The sequence below is a fragment of the Salmo salar genome, chromosome ssa06 (assembly GCF_905237065.1).
Source record: "Salmo salar chromosome ssa06, Ssal_v3.1, whole genome shotgun sequence".
Taxonomy (NCBI): Eukaryota; Metazoa; Chordata; class Actinopteri; order Salmoniformes; family Salmonidae; genus Salmo; species Salmo salar.
Genome location: NC_059447.1, coordinates 67,738,337 through 67,755,431, shown reverse-complemented (window position 1 = coordinate 67,755,431; position 17,095 = coordinate 67,738,337). Strand labels below are relative to the sequence as shown.

The 17,095-nt window shown below is 40.7% G+C and overlaps 2 protein-coding genes across 2 annotated transcripts; one reads left to right on the top strand and one right to left on the bottom strand.

Moving 5' to 3' along the window:
- The first annotated feature begins 796 nt into the window (after window positions 1-796).
- rsph9 (radial spoke head component 9) lies at window positions 797-5,595 on the top strand. Its single transcript, XM_014205382.2, has 5 exons — window positions 797-1,154; window positions 1,352-1,520; window positions 1,724-1,853; window positions 2,185-2,331; window positions 5,250-5,595. Exons 1-5 carry the CDS (start codon window positions 928-930, stop codon window positions 5,408-5,410), a joined length of 834 nt encoding a protein of 277 aa, XP_014060857.1. The 5' UTR covers window positions 797-927; the 3' UTR covers window positions 5,411-5,595.
- A 91-nt stretch (window positions 5,596-5,686) lies between these two features.
- mrps18a (mitochondrial ribosomal protein S18A) lies at window positions 5,687-16,593 on the bottom strand. Its single transcript, XM_014205383.1, has 6 exons — window positions 16,405-16,593; window positions 7,403-7,434; window positions 7,007-7,111; window positions 6,707-6,830; window positions 6,549-6,615; window positions 5,687-6,406 (listed from the first exon to the last, which is right to left on the bottom strand). The coding sequence occupies exons 1-6, from the start codon at window positions 16,565-16,567 to the stop codon at window positions 6,262-6,264; spliced, it is 636 nt and encodes a 211-aa protein (XP_014060858.1). The 5' UTR covers window positions 16,568-16,593; the 3' UTR covers window positions 5,687-6,261.
- Window positions 16,594-17,095: the final 502 nt, after the last annotated feature.

Sequence of the window (17,095 nt, the reverse complement as noted above, 5' to 3'; positions counted from 1 at the left end):
TCCCACTATAAAGTTACGATGGTGGGAAAATATGGCAATCCAATAATATATATAAAATACGGGCTATATACACACACTTATTTATGTACATGACATGAATCTTATATAAGTACTTAAGTACACAGATCGAGGGACATGAACCCATTGATGCACGCACACACATAAACACACACAGTAACATTAATGACCCCCTGTCCCATGTGCTCAAGATTCACAGTGGTATAATCTCAGTTCCTATATCCATATCCAGTTCCTATATCCTATCCTCCTTTGTGTCACGCTGTAGTTAGTGGGATGTGAGCATGCATTCTGCCAGCTGTGCACTGGATCTAACTTCTCTCTCTCTTTTTCTCAATTAAATTTAAGCACTTTATTGGCATGGGAAACATATATATACATTGCCAAAGCAAGTGAAATAGATAATAAACAAAAGGGAATTAAACAATAAAAAAATGCACAGTAAACATTACACTCACACATGTTCCAAAAGAATAAAGACATTTCACTTTTTCCTCTCTCACAGGTTTCTGGCTGTGACTTGAAGGAAAGGCCTTGGAAATCTCCCCCATTCTTTACTCTCAACACTGAAATATCTTAAGTAGCTAAGACTGTAAATTAGAAAAATATGAGATGAGGATAGGTAGCCTAACAGACAAGTACGTGGCAGATTGTTGCTGAATTAGAGCCAAGTGTTGAAAATCAGATTGAGAATTCAACTAATTCAATCTCTAGCTAATTTGTGCAGCTCAACTGATTTGTAGACTGGGAGCAATCCGCAGTTGCTATGACTACACGTAACTAAGGAGATTTGTTGACATTGGCAACCGGACGTTCTTGGCAGCTGTCCCCACGTAACCTAGTTACCAAACATTTAGCCTTTTTATATAAAAGTATTTACTTTTCATTGAGACACGCTTTATATATGCAATGGACTCCAACACGTTATACTACTCCTTGGACCTCGTTTCTGGTAGCGGTTTAACTTTGAGCAGTGAGCAAAAAGCTGCCCTGCAGACTTCCCTGGTCATTCTGAAGAGGAACAACAAATTCAATCGTGTCCTGTTTTGGGGCAAGATTCTGGGCATAAAGGGTGACTATTTCATTGCACAGGGGGTTTCAGAGGATGAGATGACGGATAAAAAGAGCCTTTACAGGTAAGAGGTGCAAAGGAAATAGTTTTAGAGCCTGTAGTCTATTTTACTACAGGCATATTATTATAGCTAGCTTGCATTTTGTTGTCACTTGTGGCTTTGGAGTTGTGAACCATTCTCCTATTCAAGATGTTCTCTCTCTCTCTATGTGTGTATGTGTGCCCTCTTGCACATGTGTTTGTGTCCTTTCCCTACTCCAGTTTCAACTGTGTGGACTGGCACTTGCTTCCCCCTGCCACTGAGGCAATGCTAGCGGAAGTGTCTGCTGCAGCAAAGGGTCGCTTCGTGGGAGACCCCTCACATGAGTATGAGCACACCGAGATACGGCGGCAAGGGGAGGGGGACGAGGCTGTGGAGGAGGAAATCATGGTGGGGACAAGTGTGACGAATTATATTGCGTAACGTTGAGCTAATGGTGTTTTGCTTATTAATAAGTGTCAGTGATTAATGTACAGTGACTAGATTCATATGCCCGTCGTGACTGTGTGTGGTATTATTGCAGAAGAGTGATGACTAGTTTGTTTGGGTGTTGTGACAGATGTTTGGTAATGGTTGTTTGGCTTGTGTTGCAGATTAAGGTGAAAGAGGAGAAGAGGCTGGCCTCCACTGTCCACACCATTGATAAGGAGGTGTCTGTGGTCCCACGCGGTGCCTTCATCAAGAGTCCCCATGGCCTGGTGCAGACCAACTGCAGCTTTGAGGGTAAAGCTACTTTTCAAAGTTATTCATGAAATGGATGGCTCCACGTAGAGTGTGGTGGTTCCCAGTTGAGAATGTGGTCTGACTGTGGAGAGATGGGACACAGCTGTGTGTGTTACTGGCACGAGAGGTTGATTCAGCGGTGTAGTTTTTAGCTCAGAGTGTGTTGGAAGTTGGAACCAGAATCCAGACCATCATTTATCTCACACTGCACATTGTGCATCTATAGTGTACACACATGTTTTAGTGTGTTTTCTTTTTCATACACAGACAGAATCATATTATACTATCAGTTTCTGAGTGAGTGAATGTGTGTGTTCTGTCTATTCTGTAGGTCTGTCCTCATTGGAGGCGGGTAAACTCAGCTACTTCCTGCACTTCACTGAGCCGCAGAAACTGAAGAAGAAATCCATCCTGGAGATGGCTAACCTCAACCCCTCCATCGACTTCCTGGATCCTTTGAGTGAGGATATACCCAAAGGTAACAGTAAAAAGGCCCTCTAACATCCATCTGAATTGCCTTAGAGGCACCAAATCCAACAACTTTAAAGGACTTCTGGAGATCATTTCACATTATAGGTGCCAAAAAAATGAATGCAGATTTACCTAACTTGTGGAGATTGAAGGGAACTCCAGGGTAAGCCATCCCCGATGGGTATTTGTTCACTCAGGTTCCCTTTATCTAATATTAGGTCTTGGTTGAAGATCTGATAACATTCAGTATCAAAAATATGCAAAAGTAGAGAAAATACTTTTTCACAGCACTGTATTTATAAGAGGGGCACCATCCAAAGTATGTATGCATACAGTACCAGTCAAAAGTTGACACCTACTCATTCAAGGGTTTTTCTTTAATTTTACTATTTTATACATTGTAGAATAATAGTGAAGACATCAAAACTATGAAATAACACATATGGAATCATGTAGTAAGCAAAAAAGTGTTAAAACAAATCAAAATATATTTTATATTTGAGATTCTTCAAATAGCCACCCTTTGCCTTGATGACAGCTTTACACAGTCTTGGCATTCTCTCAACCAGCTTCATGAGGTAGTTGCCTGGAATGCATTTCAATTAACAGGTGTGCCTTATTAAAAGTACATTTTTGGAATTTCTTTATTTCTGAATGCATTTGAGCCAATAAGTTGTGTTGTGGTATACAGAAGATAGCCTTATTTGGTAAAATATCAAGTCCATATTATGTCAAGAGCAGCTCAAATAAGCAAAGAGAAATGACAGTCCATCATTACTTTAAGACATGAAGGTCAGTCAATCTGGAAAATTTCAAGAACTTTCTTCAAGTGCAGTTGCAAAAACCATCGAGCGCTATGATGAAACTGGCTCTCATGAGGACCGCCACAGGAAAGGAAGACAGAGTTACTTACCTCTGCTGCAGAGGATAAGTTCACTAGTTAACTGCACCACAGATCGCAGCCCAAATGAATGCTTCAGAGTTCAAATAACAGACACATCTCAACATCAACTGTTCAGAGGAGACTGTGTGAATCAGGCCTTCATGGTAGAATTGCTGCAAAGAAACCACCACCAAAGGACACCAATAAGAAGAGACATTAGATCGGTGGAAATCTGTCCTTTGGTCTGATAAGTCCAAATTTGAGATTTTTGGTTCCAGCTGCCACATCTTTGTGAGACACAGAGCATAAGGTACACTTAATCAGCAAGGCTGCCACAGCATTCTGCAGTGATACGCCATCCCATCTGGTTTGCACTTAGTGGGACTATCATTTGTTTTTCAATATGACAATGACCCAAAACACACCTCCAGGCTGTGTAAGGGCTATTTGACTAAGAAGGAGAGTGATGGTGCTGCATCAGATGACCTGGCCTCCACAATCACCCGACCTCAACCCAATTGAGATGGTTTGGGATGAGTTGGACCACAGAGTGAAAGAAAAGCAGCCAACAAGTGCTCAGCATATGGAAACTCCTTCAAGACTGTTGGAAAATCATTCCTCATGAAGCTGGTTGAGAGAATGCCAAGATTTTGCACAATTGTCTTATGGCTTAATTTTTTTTTTTTTTACCCATTTCCTCCCCTTCATCTACACCGATTTAAGTGGATTTAATAAGTGACAACAATAACAGATCATAGATTTCCCCTGGTCAGTCTGTCAGTTTATATCTGGATGATGTCAAACTGTAGTTTGTCTAAACAGACATGTATCACAATTTGTTTGTGGTGTGGGTGCTGTGGAAAAGTGATAGAGGCTCTGGACACACAGCAGTATCTGTCTAAAACATCACAGCTGTTCATTTCAAAGGGATGAGCATCTCTGGTGTGTGAATGTGTGTGCCTGTGCGTGCAGCGTTCCCAAACCAGCTTACATTACACAGCTGTCCCAGTGACAGCATCACCCTCACTGAGAACTTAACGGCCAGGCCTCAAGCCTTTGCTGAAGGGAGCGAGAGACCTAGACTAAAGACAGTTTAAGGACAAAATGATGGATCTCCACCGAAAGTGCTTTCCTCTGGTATCTCTGCGTGAAGCTACCCCTCACCACAGCGATCCTCCAGACTTGCCTGGGAGTATGTGGCAACAGTTGCTGTTATCGACTTCTGATTTATGCCAATACCCCTTCCATGCCTGTTCTCCCATTGGGTTCCTCCCTATGCCATGTGTGAGTTTGAAACCACCAGTGTGTTTCAGTGAGAAGTAGACTTATCTGGACACCATCACTGAACAGCTTCTCAAATCACATCAATCTGGCAGGAGTGTCTTTGGGTCATGGAAAATGAATCTCTCCCCATAGACAAAGAGCATTGTGAAACACCTCCCAATAGACCCCATTTCTGGAATCTCTGTTTCTAGATATCTCTTGCAAAAGGTTTCAATTAATTTCCCACCCCATAGCATTGTGAAACTGAAATATGAGAGAAAAACAGTATCAGAACAATTGACACAATTTACTGGAATCGCTGTTCCTAGATAGCTCTGGCACAAGGTTTCATTCTCATGTTTAATGCTTTGATAATTGGGAGGTTCCAGATTAATGAATGATTTCCAAGAAGTCCTGGACCCTCCTGATTAATGGTGCAGTGAATCTGCGGTGAGAGAATTCTGCTAGGCTCCCATTCAGCATGAACAGTGTTCTCTGGCTATGGGTGACGGCCATGAGCAGACAGCTGCTCCGCCAGGCCACCCTGATATGTAGTCAGGGAAAGGACTTACTAAACCCTTCTAAATGATTGAGCTATCAGCCAACTGTTACCTTTTTTGCTGTGTAGACTTCTTTACATAGGGAAGAGTGGAGTCAGTTAATGAGGGAGTAATGTGAGACCTTTACATGGTCTCTGCTTATGAAAGGTCAAGGACGAGCGGCAGTTTTTGTGTTAATCTTCATAACCCATATACTTGTGTGTGTGTGTGTGTGTGTAGGGTCGTGGAGCTTGCAGTTTGAGCGTGGCAGCACAGTGTGTGTGATCCGTAGCCTGCTGTGGCTGGGCCTGATCTCCTTCCACGTACCTATGACCCCCCAGCACGGATACATCTACATGGGCGACGGACTGAAGAACCTGGACCTGCCCTTCATGCTTTAAAGAGCCAGTGAGATCCAGAGCTGGAGAGCGAACACCTGCCACTTATCTAAACTGAGAATCATCACCATCATCATCATCAACCTCTCATCTGAGCAAGCAGTGTTTCATCCCCACCCAAAACAGTTCTATTTATGCAAGAGATGTTTCTTTCCTGTTATTTAAAGTAAATAAACAAACTAAAATCATTCATTGTTTGTGATTTACCTCCACATGCACTTGGTTCATTTGTCAATAGGCCCAGTAAATGCTTACTTCCACACTCATGCAAACACATGGTGGAGGGAGAAAAAGCAGACCCATTTTATTTGCACATCTGGGTTGTCTTGAAGTACACCATGTCAACATCCCACCTACACTGTTGATGTAACACTGACCCAATTGATCTTACAGCAAGGGCTCTATTCAATCTGTATTTCTGAAGCGTTACAGATTCCGCAATAGAAATGTAAAGGTAATGCCCTATTGAGCCGACATATGCAGCGTTACCGTGAATGCAGTCTCTCGTAAAGCGGGAACATTGACATTTTAAAGGCAATCAAGCTGTAAAGCTGAACTGCCGCGATGCGGATTGAATAGAGCTCTAAATGTGGAGTTTAATAGTTTTGTTTCAGGGCATCTTCAAAAAGGTCAAATGACAGAATGGGTTTCCAATGGGCAATGTCCACCAATAGACAAATAGGCTGGACAAATACAGATGCTCCCCCAGCTTTTCCAATGGCTAGTTCTCAAAGTCAATGGAGTTCCAAATGGGCCAGGAGTACTACAAGGAAGGATGTCCAATAGAACTGTTGTACCCCATCTCTGTCCCGCCCACACTAACTCCTGCTGTGAGTTGACATGCCCCCAGGTCATCAATGTTTCAGGTAGAGGATTTTCTTGCCGTACTGTACGTTGTTTCTGAGAGCTGGGTGGCCGACAGAGATGCGGTTTTTACACCACTTCAGCCCCGTCCTATAGATGGGCTTCACTGAATCAATGGACCAGCGAGTCAGATATCTGTGATGCAACAACACAGGTGTGAGTTAGTCAGAGAGAGGATGCACAAGAGTTAGTTGAAAGGTAATGTAATGAGAGGTCTAACAAGAAACAATACAGGTGTGAGAGGGTAGATACTGATGGGGTTAAACACACTCGTTACCTGTTGAGCTGTGGCCTCTTTGGGATGTGTCCTTCTGGTAGTGTTGGTTTGTGATCTGGGAGCAGACCTGGAGTAGAAAAGAGAGTACTTTTACCACTTTGAAGAGAATACATTTCACAATAGTTGTGTATCCATGGCAGACACACACAGCATCGTACCTGCTCTGTGAGCCATCTGCACACAGATGGCGATCTTGCGGTGCTCCTGGGCACAGAGACCAGTGACTCTACGAGGCAGCATTCCTCCATCAGACCTGATGAACTGACTGAGCAACAGGACATCCTAACAAACACAGGGAATTACTCTACATCTGAGCTCATAGAACAGGCACACAGACATACAATGCATGAGACATGGCAGATGCGAGTGTGGACCAGCACTGTTCATCTCACTCTGGTATTCCGGCAAAACAGTCGAGAGGCAGTAAGTATGCAGTCAGGTATCATTGAAACACTTACTGTGTAGTTGTATTTGTTCTGCAGGTTCCATCGATAGATGGGGCACTGGGCTGTGGCGTTGGGTGGCTGTGGTCCACTTGGGGTATCCTCAGTTGTTCCCTCAATCTGAGAAAATAATGCAATGCTGGTCAATTAATAAATAAGCACCGCACTAATACTTCCATCAATCAACTGTAAATGTCACATTTACTAGCCATCTAGATAAGTGTTCATACTTAACAATGGTATAGAGCTCGTCTTATATTTTATATCCTGAAGTGTGTGGATACCGTATTGACTAGTATTAACTCAAATGCAGTAATCCACAACATAGCTAAAGTAAGAGAAAAGTAACCCATCGCCACCCACAAACAGTGTACAATAATGAACCAACAGGTTAGCAAGCTTGTCACTTACTATTGTTGTTTTGCCTTCTTTCTTTTCTACGACTATAAACACAAACAACATAGTCATTGTCAAAGTTAGTATAGCTTCAATCCAGGACAGTCAAGCAGTGTTTCATAACAAACCGGTGTTGTGCCGAAAAGCTCCCGCCCCCTGTCGTTTTTCCTATTATGGCTTTCCCTACATTTAAAAAATATATATGTTTTAGTTAAGGATGTTAATACAGTAGTAAAATAATAATAACAATAATAAATCAAATTTGTACTCAGGGCGAAAAATAAAGTTCAAATATGTAAGTCAACATGAGTGCGGAGGAAAGGGGGCGAACTAGATCCCAACTACCTCGGCCATAAACGATTCGAGGTCTCGAAGGGAAAAGCGCAGACTTGGAAGATGACAAGGGGGTTATCTTCCCTAAAATAAGCACGGAACACCATAGGCCTCATATAGAGGAGACTCGTCAGAACCCTCATAAAGATACAGTCAGCAGCCTCCAGAACCACCACACCAGCAGGTTTAATTAATTAATTAATATATATATATCTATATCACCTTTATTTAACCAGGTAAGCTAGTTGAGAACAAGTTCTCATTTACAACTGCGACCTGGCCAAGATAAAGCAAAGCAGTGCGACACAAACAACACAGAGTTACACATGGTATAAACAAGCGTACAGTCAATAATACAATAGAAAAAAATAAAGTCTATATACAGTGTGTGCAAATGGCGTGAGGAGGTAAGACAATAAATAGGCCATAGTAGCGAAGTAATTACAATTTAGCAGATTAACACTGGAGTGATAGATGAGCAGATGATGGTGTGTAAGTAGTGATACTGGTGTGCAAAAGAGCAGAAAAGTAAATAAAAACAATATGGGGATGAGGTAGGTAGATTGGGTGGGCTATTTACAGATGGACTATGTACAGCTGCAGCGATCGGTTAGCTGCTCAGATAGCTGATGTTTAAAGTTAGTGAGGGAAATGTAAGTCTCCAGCTTCAGCAATTTTTGCAATTCGTTCCAGTCACTGGCAGCAGAGAACTGGAAGGAAAGGAGGCCAAATAGGTGCTGGCTTTGGGGATGACCAGTGAGATACCTGCTGGAGCGCGTGCTATGGGTGGGTGTTGTTATCGTGACCAGTGAGCTGAGGTAAGGCGGACCTTTACCTAGCATAGATTTATAGATGACCTGGAGCCAGTGGGTCTGGCGACGAATATGTAGCGAGGGCCAGCCGACTAGAGCATACAGGTCACAGTGGTGGGTGGTATAAGGGGCTTTGGTAACAAAATGGATGGCACTGTGATGACTGCATCCAGTTTGCTGAGTAGAGTATTGGAAGCTATTGTGTAGATGACATCGTCGAAGTCGAGGATCGGTAGGATAGTCAGGTTTACTAGGGTAAGTTTGGCGGCGTGAGTGAAGGAGGTTTTGTTGCGAAATAGAAAGCCGATGCTAGATTTAATTTTGGATTGGAGATGTTTGATATGAGCCTGGAAGGAGAGTTTACAGTCCAGCCAGACACCTAGGTATTTGTAGTTGTGTAGCCTCAACAACCACCACACCAGCGGCCTCCACCTCCACCACACCAGCAGGTGCAGCCTCCACACCAGCAGCAGCTACTGATATAAACAAATGTATGTAATCTTGTCAGGTTGATCCATTTGTATATCTCAGTACACTTACAAGTACATTTTTCCAGGTGTTGCAGAGGCTTGGGGAGGAAAATATGTATATGTGCTGTTGTCTAGAATCGGCCCATATAAACATTTTTTTACCATCAGGATCAACAGAACTGGTCCAAATATGGAGTTGGAAAGTGAAGTGAGACTGTGTTGCACATACAGTATATGTAAACACTGTATTTGTGTGATTAATCTGTGTATTTATGAGGAAAACCTAAATTGTTGTTTTTCCATGTAACAGATTTACCTTCATTGTCTTTTTTTCTGTCAGACCATCAATGCCTACATGTTCCATCTGGTGCGGAATTTTAAAAGTCAAAATGACTGGCATTTGGGGGAGCAAGAAATCAAAACTTAAGGTTGGTTGGATTATTCTCATAATATTATGTTATATTTGACAGATTTTGAACTCTAGCAACTATCCTTGCTCTTTTAAATTTCAGATTGATCCAATGATGTACAAGTACATTATTGGCATCCTCATTGAACACAACCACTGGACTGTGACGGTAAGAGCTGCTAAGGCAGTACTAAGAAATACATACATAATACACATGTGAACACATACACGTGTATAATGTGTGAATGTAATGTGTGCGTCTCTGTTTAAACTTGAAAGGTTATACTGCCATCCCAGAAGAGGGCTCTGTTCCTCAACCCAATAAGGCAGTACTAAGAAATACATACATAACACAGAATATACATGTGAACACATACACATGTGTAAAATGTGTATGTGCCATGTGTGTAATATGTGTGTCTGTCTGTCTAAACTTGAAAGATTATGCTGCCATCCCAGAAGAGGGCTCTGTTCTTCAATCCAATGGGGGAAAGTGCCAGAAAGATAAAAAGATGCCAGGGGGTGACAAGGTAAAAACTGCTTTTAATATTCCTTTTACAATGGAATCAATAAAGTCTGAAATGCTATACTGTTATTAATCTCTATATTGTAATTAATAAAGTGTTTCAAAATGCTGTACTTTTATTAACATACATGTTCAGATCATTCCTGAGAGAGAAGGGGTGTAATATCTACAGATGGGCATGTGGTACCCTTCCTCACCCATGCCAACAAGATGTTACTTCTTGTGGGTCTTTGCCTTGAAAGTAAGTATTAGAGGTCGACCGATTAACGGAATGGCCGATTAATTAGGGCCGATTTCAAGTTTTCATAACAATCGGAAATCGGTATTTTTGGATGCCGATTTGGCCGTTTAAAAAAAAAAAAATTTACACACCTTTATTTAACTAGGCAAGTTAGTTAAGAACACATTATTTTCAATGACGGCCTAGGAACGGTGGGTTAACCTATTGAGGACAGACGGTCCGCTAGCGGAACCCCTAGCCAACAGCATCGCACGGCGCGAAATACAAAACCAACTAAAATACCACAATTACATTTTCTCAAACAATCAACTATTTTACACCATTTTAAAGATAAGACTCTCATTAATCTAACCACATTGTCCGATTTCAAAAAGGCTTTACAGCGAAAGCAAAACATTAGATTATGTCAGGAGAGTACCCAGCCAAAAAAATAATCACACAGCCATTTTCAAAGCAAGCATATATGTCACAAAAACCCAAACCACAGCTAAATGCAGCACTTACCTTTGATGATCTTCATCAGATGACACTCCTAGGACATTATGTTATACAATACATGCATGTTTTGTTCAATCAAGTTCATATTTATATCAAAAACCAGCTTTTTACATTAGCATGTGACGTTCAGAACTAGCATACCCACCGAAAACTTCCGGTGAATTTACTAAATTACTCATGATAAACGTTCACAAAATACATAATTATTTTAAGAATTATTGCTTTAGAGAGCATATGGAAGCCTTAGAAAATATCACGTTACAGCACAGATGCTGTATTTTCGATAGAGATGCAACAGAAGGACAACAAATTGTCAGACAGGGCACTTCCTGTATGGAATCTTCTCAGGTTTTGGCCTGCCATATGAGTTCTGTTATACTCACAGACACCATTCAAACAGTTTTAGAAACTTTAGAGAGTGTTTTCTATCCAAATCTACTAATTATATGCATATTCTAGTTTCTGGGCAGGAGTAGTAACCAGATTAAATCGGGTACGTTTTTTATCCGGCCGTGAAAATACTGCCCCCTATCCCAAAGAAGTTAACTGCCTTGTTCAGGGGCAGAACGACAGATTTTTACCTTGTCAGCTCGGGGATTCAACCTTGCAACCTTACGGTTAACTAGTCCAACGCTCTAACCACCTGCTTTACATTGCACTCCACGAGGAGCCTGCCTGTTATGCGAATGCAGTAAGAAGCCAAGGTAAGTTGCTAGCTAACATTAAACGTATCTTATAAAATACAATCAATCATAATCACTAGTTAACACATGGTTGATGATATTACTAGTTTATCTAGCCTGTCCTGTGTTGCATATAATCACTTAGGTACACGTTGCTCCAACGTGTACCTAACCATAAACATCAATACACAAGTATATATTTTTAAACCTGCATATTTAGTTAATATTGCCTGCTAACAAGATTTTATTTTAACTAGGAAAAATGTGTCACTTCTCTTGCAACAGAGTCAGGGTATATGCAGCAGTTTGGGCCGCCTGGCTCGCTGCGAACTGTGAAGACTATTTCTTCCTAACAAAGACAGCCGACTTCGCCAAACGGGGGATTTAACAAAAGCGCATTTGCGAAAAAAGCACAATTGTTTCACGACTGTACCTAACCATAAACATCAATGCCTTTCTTAAAATCAATACACAGAAGTATATATTTTTAAACCTGCATATTTAGCTAAAAGAAATCCAGGTTAGCAGGCAATATTAACCAGGTGAAATTGTGTCACTTCTCTTACGTTCATTGCACGCAGAGTCAGGGTATATGCAACAGTTTGGGCCGCCTGGCTCGTTGCTAACTAATTTGCCAGAATTTTACGTAATTATGACATAACATTGAAGGTTGTGCAATGTAACAGGAATATTTAGACTTAGGGATGCCACCCGTTAGATAGAATACAGAACGGTTCCGTATTTCACTGAAAGGAAAAACATTTTGTTTTCGAGATGATAGTTTCCGGATTCGACCATATTAATGACCTAAGGCTCGTATTTCTGTGTGTTTATTATATTATAATTAAGTCTATGATTTGATAGAGCAGTCTGACTGAGCGGTGGTAGGCAGCAGCAGGCTCGTAAGCAATCATTCAAATAGCACTTTCGTGCGTTTTGCCAGCAGCTCTTCGCTGTACTTCAAGCATTGCGCTGTTTATGACTTCAAGCCTATCAACTCCCAAGATTAGGCTGGTGTAACCGATGTGAAATGGCTAGCTAGTTAGTGGGGTGTGCGCTAATAGCGTTTCAAACATCACTCGCTCTGAGACTTGGAGTAGTTGTTCCCCTTGCTCTGCAAGGGTAACGCTGCTTCGAGGGTGGTGGTTGTTGTCGATGTGTTCCTGGTTCGAGCCCAGGTAGGAGTGAGGAGAGGGACGGAAGCTATACTGTTACACTGGCAATACTAAAGTGCCTATAAGAACATACAATAGTCAAAGGTATATGAAATACAAATCGTATAGAGAGAAATAGTCCTATAATAACTACAACCTAAAACTTCTTACCTGGGAATATTGAAGACTCATGTTAAAAGGAACCACCAGCTTTCATATGTTCTCATGTTCTGAGCAAGGAACTTAAACGTTAGCTTTCTTACATGGCACATATTTCACTTTTACTTTCTCCAACACTTTGTTTTTGCATTATTTAAACCAAATTGAACATGTTTCATTATTTATTTGAGGCTAAATTGATTTTATTGATGTATTATATTAAGTTAAAATAAGTGTTCATTCAGTATTGTTGTAATTGTCATTTATTACAAAGAAAAAAAAAAAAAGGCAAAAATCGGCCGATTAATCGGTATCGGCTTTTTTGGTCCTCCAATAATCGGCATTTTGGCAAGTTGGTTAGGACATCTACTTTATGCATGACACAAGTAATTTTTCCAACAATTGTTTACAGACAGATTATTTCACTGTATCATAATTCCAGTGGGTCAGATGTTTACATACACTAAGCTGACTGTGCCTTTAAACAGCTTGGAAAATTACAGAACATGTCATGGCTTTAGAAGCTTCTGATTGACTCAAATGATGTCAGTTAGCCTATTGGAGGTGTACCTGTGGATGTATTTCAAGACCTCAGAAAAAAATTATATTTGTAGACCTCCACAAGTCTGGTTCATCCCTGGGAGCAATTTCCAAACGCCTGAAGGTACCACGTTCATCTGTACAAACAATAGTACGCAAGTATAAACACCATGGGACCACGCAGCCTTCATACTGCTCAGGAAGGAGACGCGTTCTGTCTCCTAGAGATGAACGTACTTTGGTGCAAAAAGTGCAAATCAATTCCAGAACAACAGCAAAGGACCTTGAGAAGATGCTAGAGGAAACGGGTACAAAAGCATCTATATCCACAGTAAAACGAGTCCTATATCGACATAACCTGAAAGGCCGCTCAGCAAGGAAGAAGCCACTGCTCCAAATCCTCCATAAAAAAAGCCAGACTATGGTTTGTAACTGCCCCTATGGACAAAGATCGTACTTTTTGGAGAAATGTCCTCTGGTCTGATGAAACAAAAATAGCACTGTTTGGCCATAATGACCATCGTTATGTTTGGAGGGAAAAGGGGGAGGCTTGCAAGCCGAAGAACACCATCCCAACCTTGAAGCACGTGGGTGGCAGCATTATGTTGTGGGGGTGCTTTGCTGCAGGAGGGACTGGTGCACTTCACAAAATAGATGGCAACATGAGGCAGGAAAATTATATGGATATATTGAAGCAACATCTCAAGACATCAGTCAGGAAGTTAAAGCTTGCTCGCAAACGGGTCTTCCAAATGGACAATGACCCCAAGCATACTTGCAAAGTTGTGGCAAAATGGCTCAAGGACAACAAAGTCAAGGTATGGGGAGTGGCCATCACAAAGCCCTGACCTCAAGCCTATAGAAAATTTGTGGGCAGAGCTAAAAAAGCATGTGCGAGCGAGGCGGCCTACAATCCTGACTCAGTTACACCAGCTCTGTCAGGACGAATGGGAAGCTTGTGGAAGGCTACCCAAAACATTTGACCCAAGTTAAACAATTTAAAGACAATGCCAATGAAATACTAATTGAGTGTATGTAAACTTCTGACCCACTGGGAATGTGATGAAAGAAATAAAAGCTGAAATAAAATCACTCTCTACTATTATTCTGACATTTGACATTCTTAAAATAAAGTGGTGATCCTAACTGACCTAAAACAGGGAATATTTACTAGGATTAAAATGTCAGGAATTGTGAAAAACTGAGTTTAAATGTATTTGGCTAAGGTATATGTAAACTTCTGACTTCAACTGTAATAACTAATGCACAATTAACCTGTAAGTAATGCACAATTAACCTACTAAAAGTATACTGACGAAAAGGCAAAACAGAACTGTCAAATTATATTATAGCTGTGTCGTTGTATACTTGCAAATTATAGTCTTAAGTGTAACGATTTTGTTGGGAAAAACTGAAATGCACATCACATTTTTTCCCAGTTTGCTGAATGTGTTCTGAAGGAGGAGTCGATTGTCTTTTCAAATACAGTCAAAGACGTTAACATCATGAGAGAAGAAATAGCAGTCACTCTTCTCCAAAACACTGGTATGTTCAATTTCTAATTTAATTGTAGATTAAAAAAATATTTATATGGATCTTTAAAGGCTATCTTTGATCCAACTTTGACAAGATGGCCACTAAAACACATGTATTTAAATAACTGTGTTACAAGAAACCTATATTATTCCCTTGTTCCCTGTTTGCTCTGAAAAAATAAATGTATATAGACTACTTGACATTATGTTTTGCTAGATGACCTGAGCCAACTGTGCCACTTCTGTGGGAGGTGGACAATAATGTGGAAAACACTAATTGGGTAATTGCTTGTTCACTTCTAAAGACACATTTTTACAGGTACGAATTTGTATAAGCAGTAATATTTCTAGAGGTAGTATTATCCACTTTGTCTGATAATGAAATAATTGTAATTCAAGAAAATGTATTTAATGTTTTAAATATATTAAACATTTTCATCATGAATTTCAGATTGGTTGTGACCGCTGCCCACAATGGTTCCACCATTCCTGTATGAAAACCATCCCATCCTTGGAGGATTATGTCTACGCTGCCTGCCAGGACAAGGTTAGGCTTGAGTTCCAGGCAACAGTATCACCAGGAAAACTTTCCATAAAAAGTGGACTAAATGTCAAATTTCTTTATGTTATTTGTCTTTTTATATTTGATTTGTCATTTTATATCTTGTTATGCAAAGTTTAAAATTTGTATTTCCTATTTAAATGTTTGTTAACTTTGTTTTGTTTTTGTGTGATAAATATATTTGTGTATTTTCTAAAACATTAGAAAAGGTTTCTAAAATAAAATGTTTGTTTCTTTATACTCTAATTTTGCTTTCTGTGGCACACACTATTGGTCAACATGAGCTACCAAAATGATTATGAAGTGTGCCAGGCCTTGCAGTCCCAAAATAGAGGGGGGGGGTAGTCTTGCCGAAATCCCCCTCCTCTTCTAATTCCTTAATTTTGTAGTTAGAGTCAAGTACTTTCTGTGGCACACATCAGAGTCAAATACTTTTTATAGAACAAAGGATAGGCAACATCAGGATAGGCACCCGAAATGAATAATTAATGTATGTGTGTTATATTAAAACAGAGGGAGTAAAATGTATGCAAGCAATAAACATTACAGAACAACTACTAGTCAAAGAAGACATGGGGAGAGATGGCGAATATTGGCAAAGAGATTTATTTCTAGACTAATACACTTGAAACAAATAGCCAAACCGACAACTGCAGACATTACTAGTGCCTCCCCGCGATCAAACCGACATAAAAAAATCTAATGAAACGCAGTCTAACATGAACAGAAATCTCAACTAGCAAACAAGTCGCAGCAATGAAGAATTGAGTGTGTGCGTTCAAGCATGTCACAGCGATGAAGAATTGAGTGCGTATGCGTTCAGCGAAGGGGGGATTCTGGCAGGGGGGAGCTTTTCGGCACAACACCGGCAAGCTAGTTTAGATGATGTACTGCTAGTTCATGCAACATTGTCGTTCAAATGATCGAACTTATTATCAACGACCACAATTATGATTTTAACCTTTGATGCCTTAAATAATCATTATCGAAGGGCAAAGCTTACTAAATGGATGCGCTATTTTAGCTAGCTACAATTTCCAACGCCAGCAGAGTGAACTGTCATATGGCTACAACAAGCTTCATCAAGAAACTCACCGTGTCGAATTCCTCTGCTTTGAATATTTCCAAAAACCGACAGCTGAGGGCAACTTGTTATCCTCTGAAAGGCACTCATATTGCTGCTGCTGCTGCTACTGGCCACACATTTAAACCCAGAAAGAGAGGTCCATATGTACCCCAGCACACTGCGCGCTGCCATCTTGGAATGGTGACCTTTTTCTTCTTCTCTGCTATAATGGCGTTTGCAGAAATGCAACGTGCATGCCGCCACCTACTGTACGAGTAGTGAACAGGAAGGAAACAAAATGCGAAAAGCCCTGACGAAAGAGGATTGCAGTCAGAGTGCAGTATAACTGCAGTATGCGGCAAATACTGCGTCGAAAATAACACCGTTTTTTTTTTATTACAGTAATTTTGCAATGTAACTGGAATTAGAGTGCAGTATAACCGCAGTTATGCAATTACTGCATCCAAAAAACTACAATCGACTGCAGTTACTTCATTTTTACTTCACTTTCAAAACTGCAATCTTTTTTTGTAAGGGAATGGAAAATAGATCAATCAAAAACCTATCCCATTCCTTCAGTCACATTCCATTCAAGATAACATCCCACAGGCTCAAGGGCCTAGGAGGGGCAAACATCTTCTGACAGTATTCCCTGCAGTGTTTCAGCTGTTACCCATCGAGCACATTTGGTTCTTTGGAAGTTGTGGGAACATATGTTTT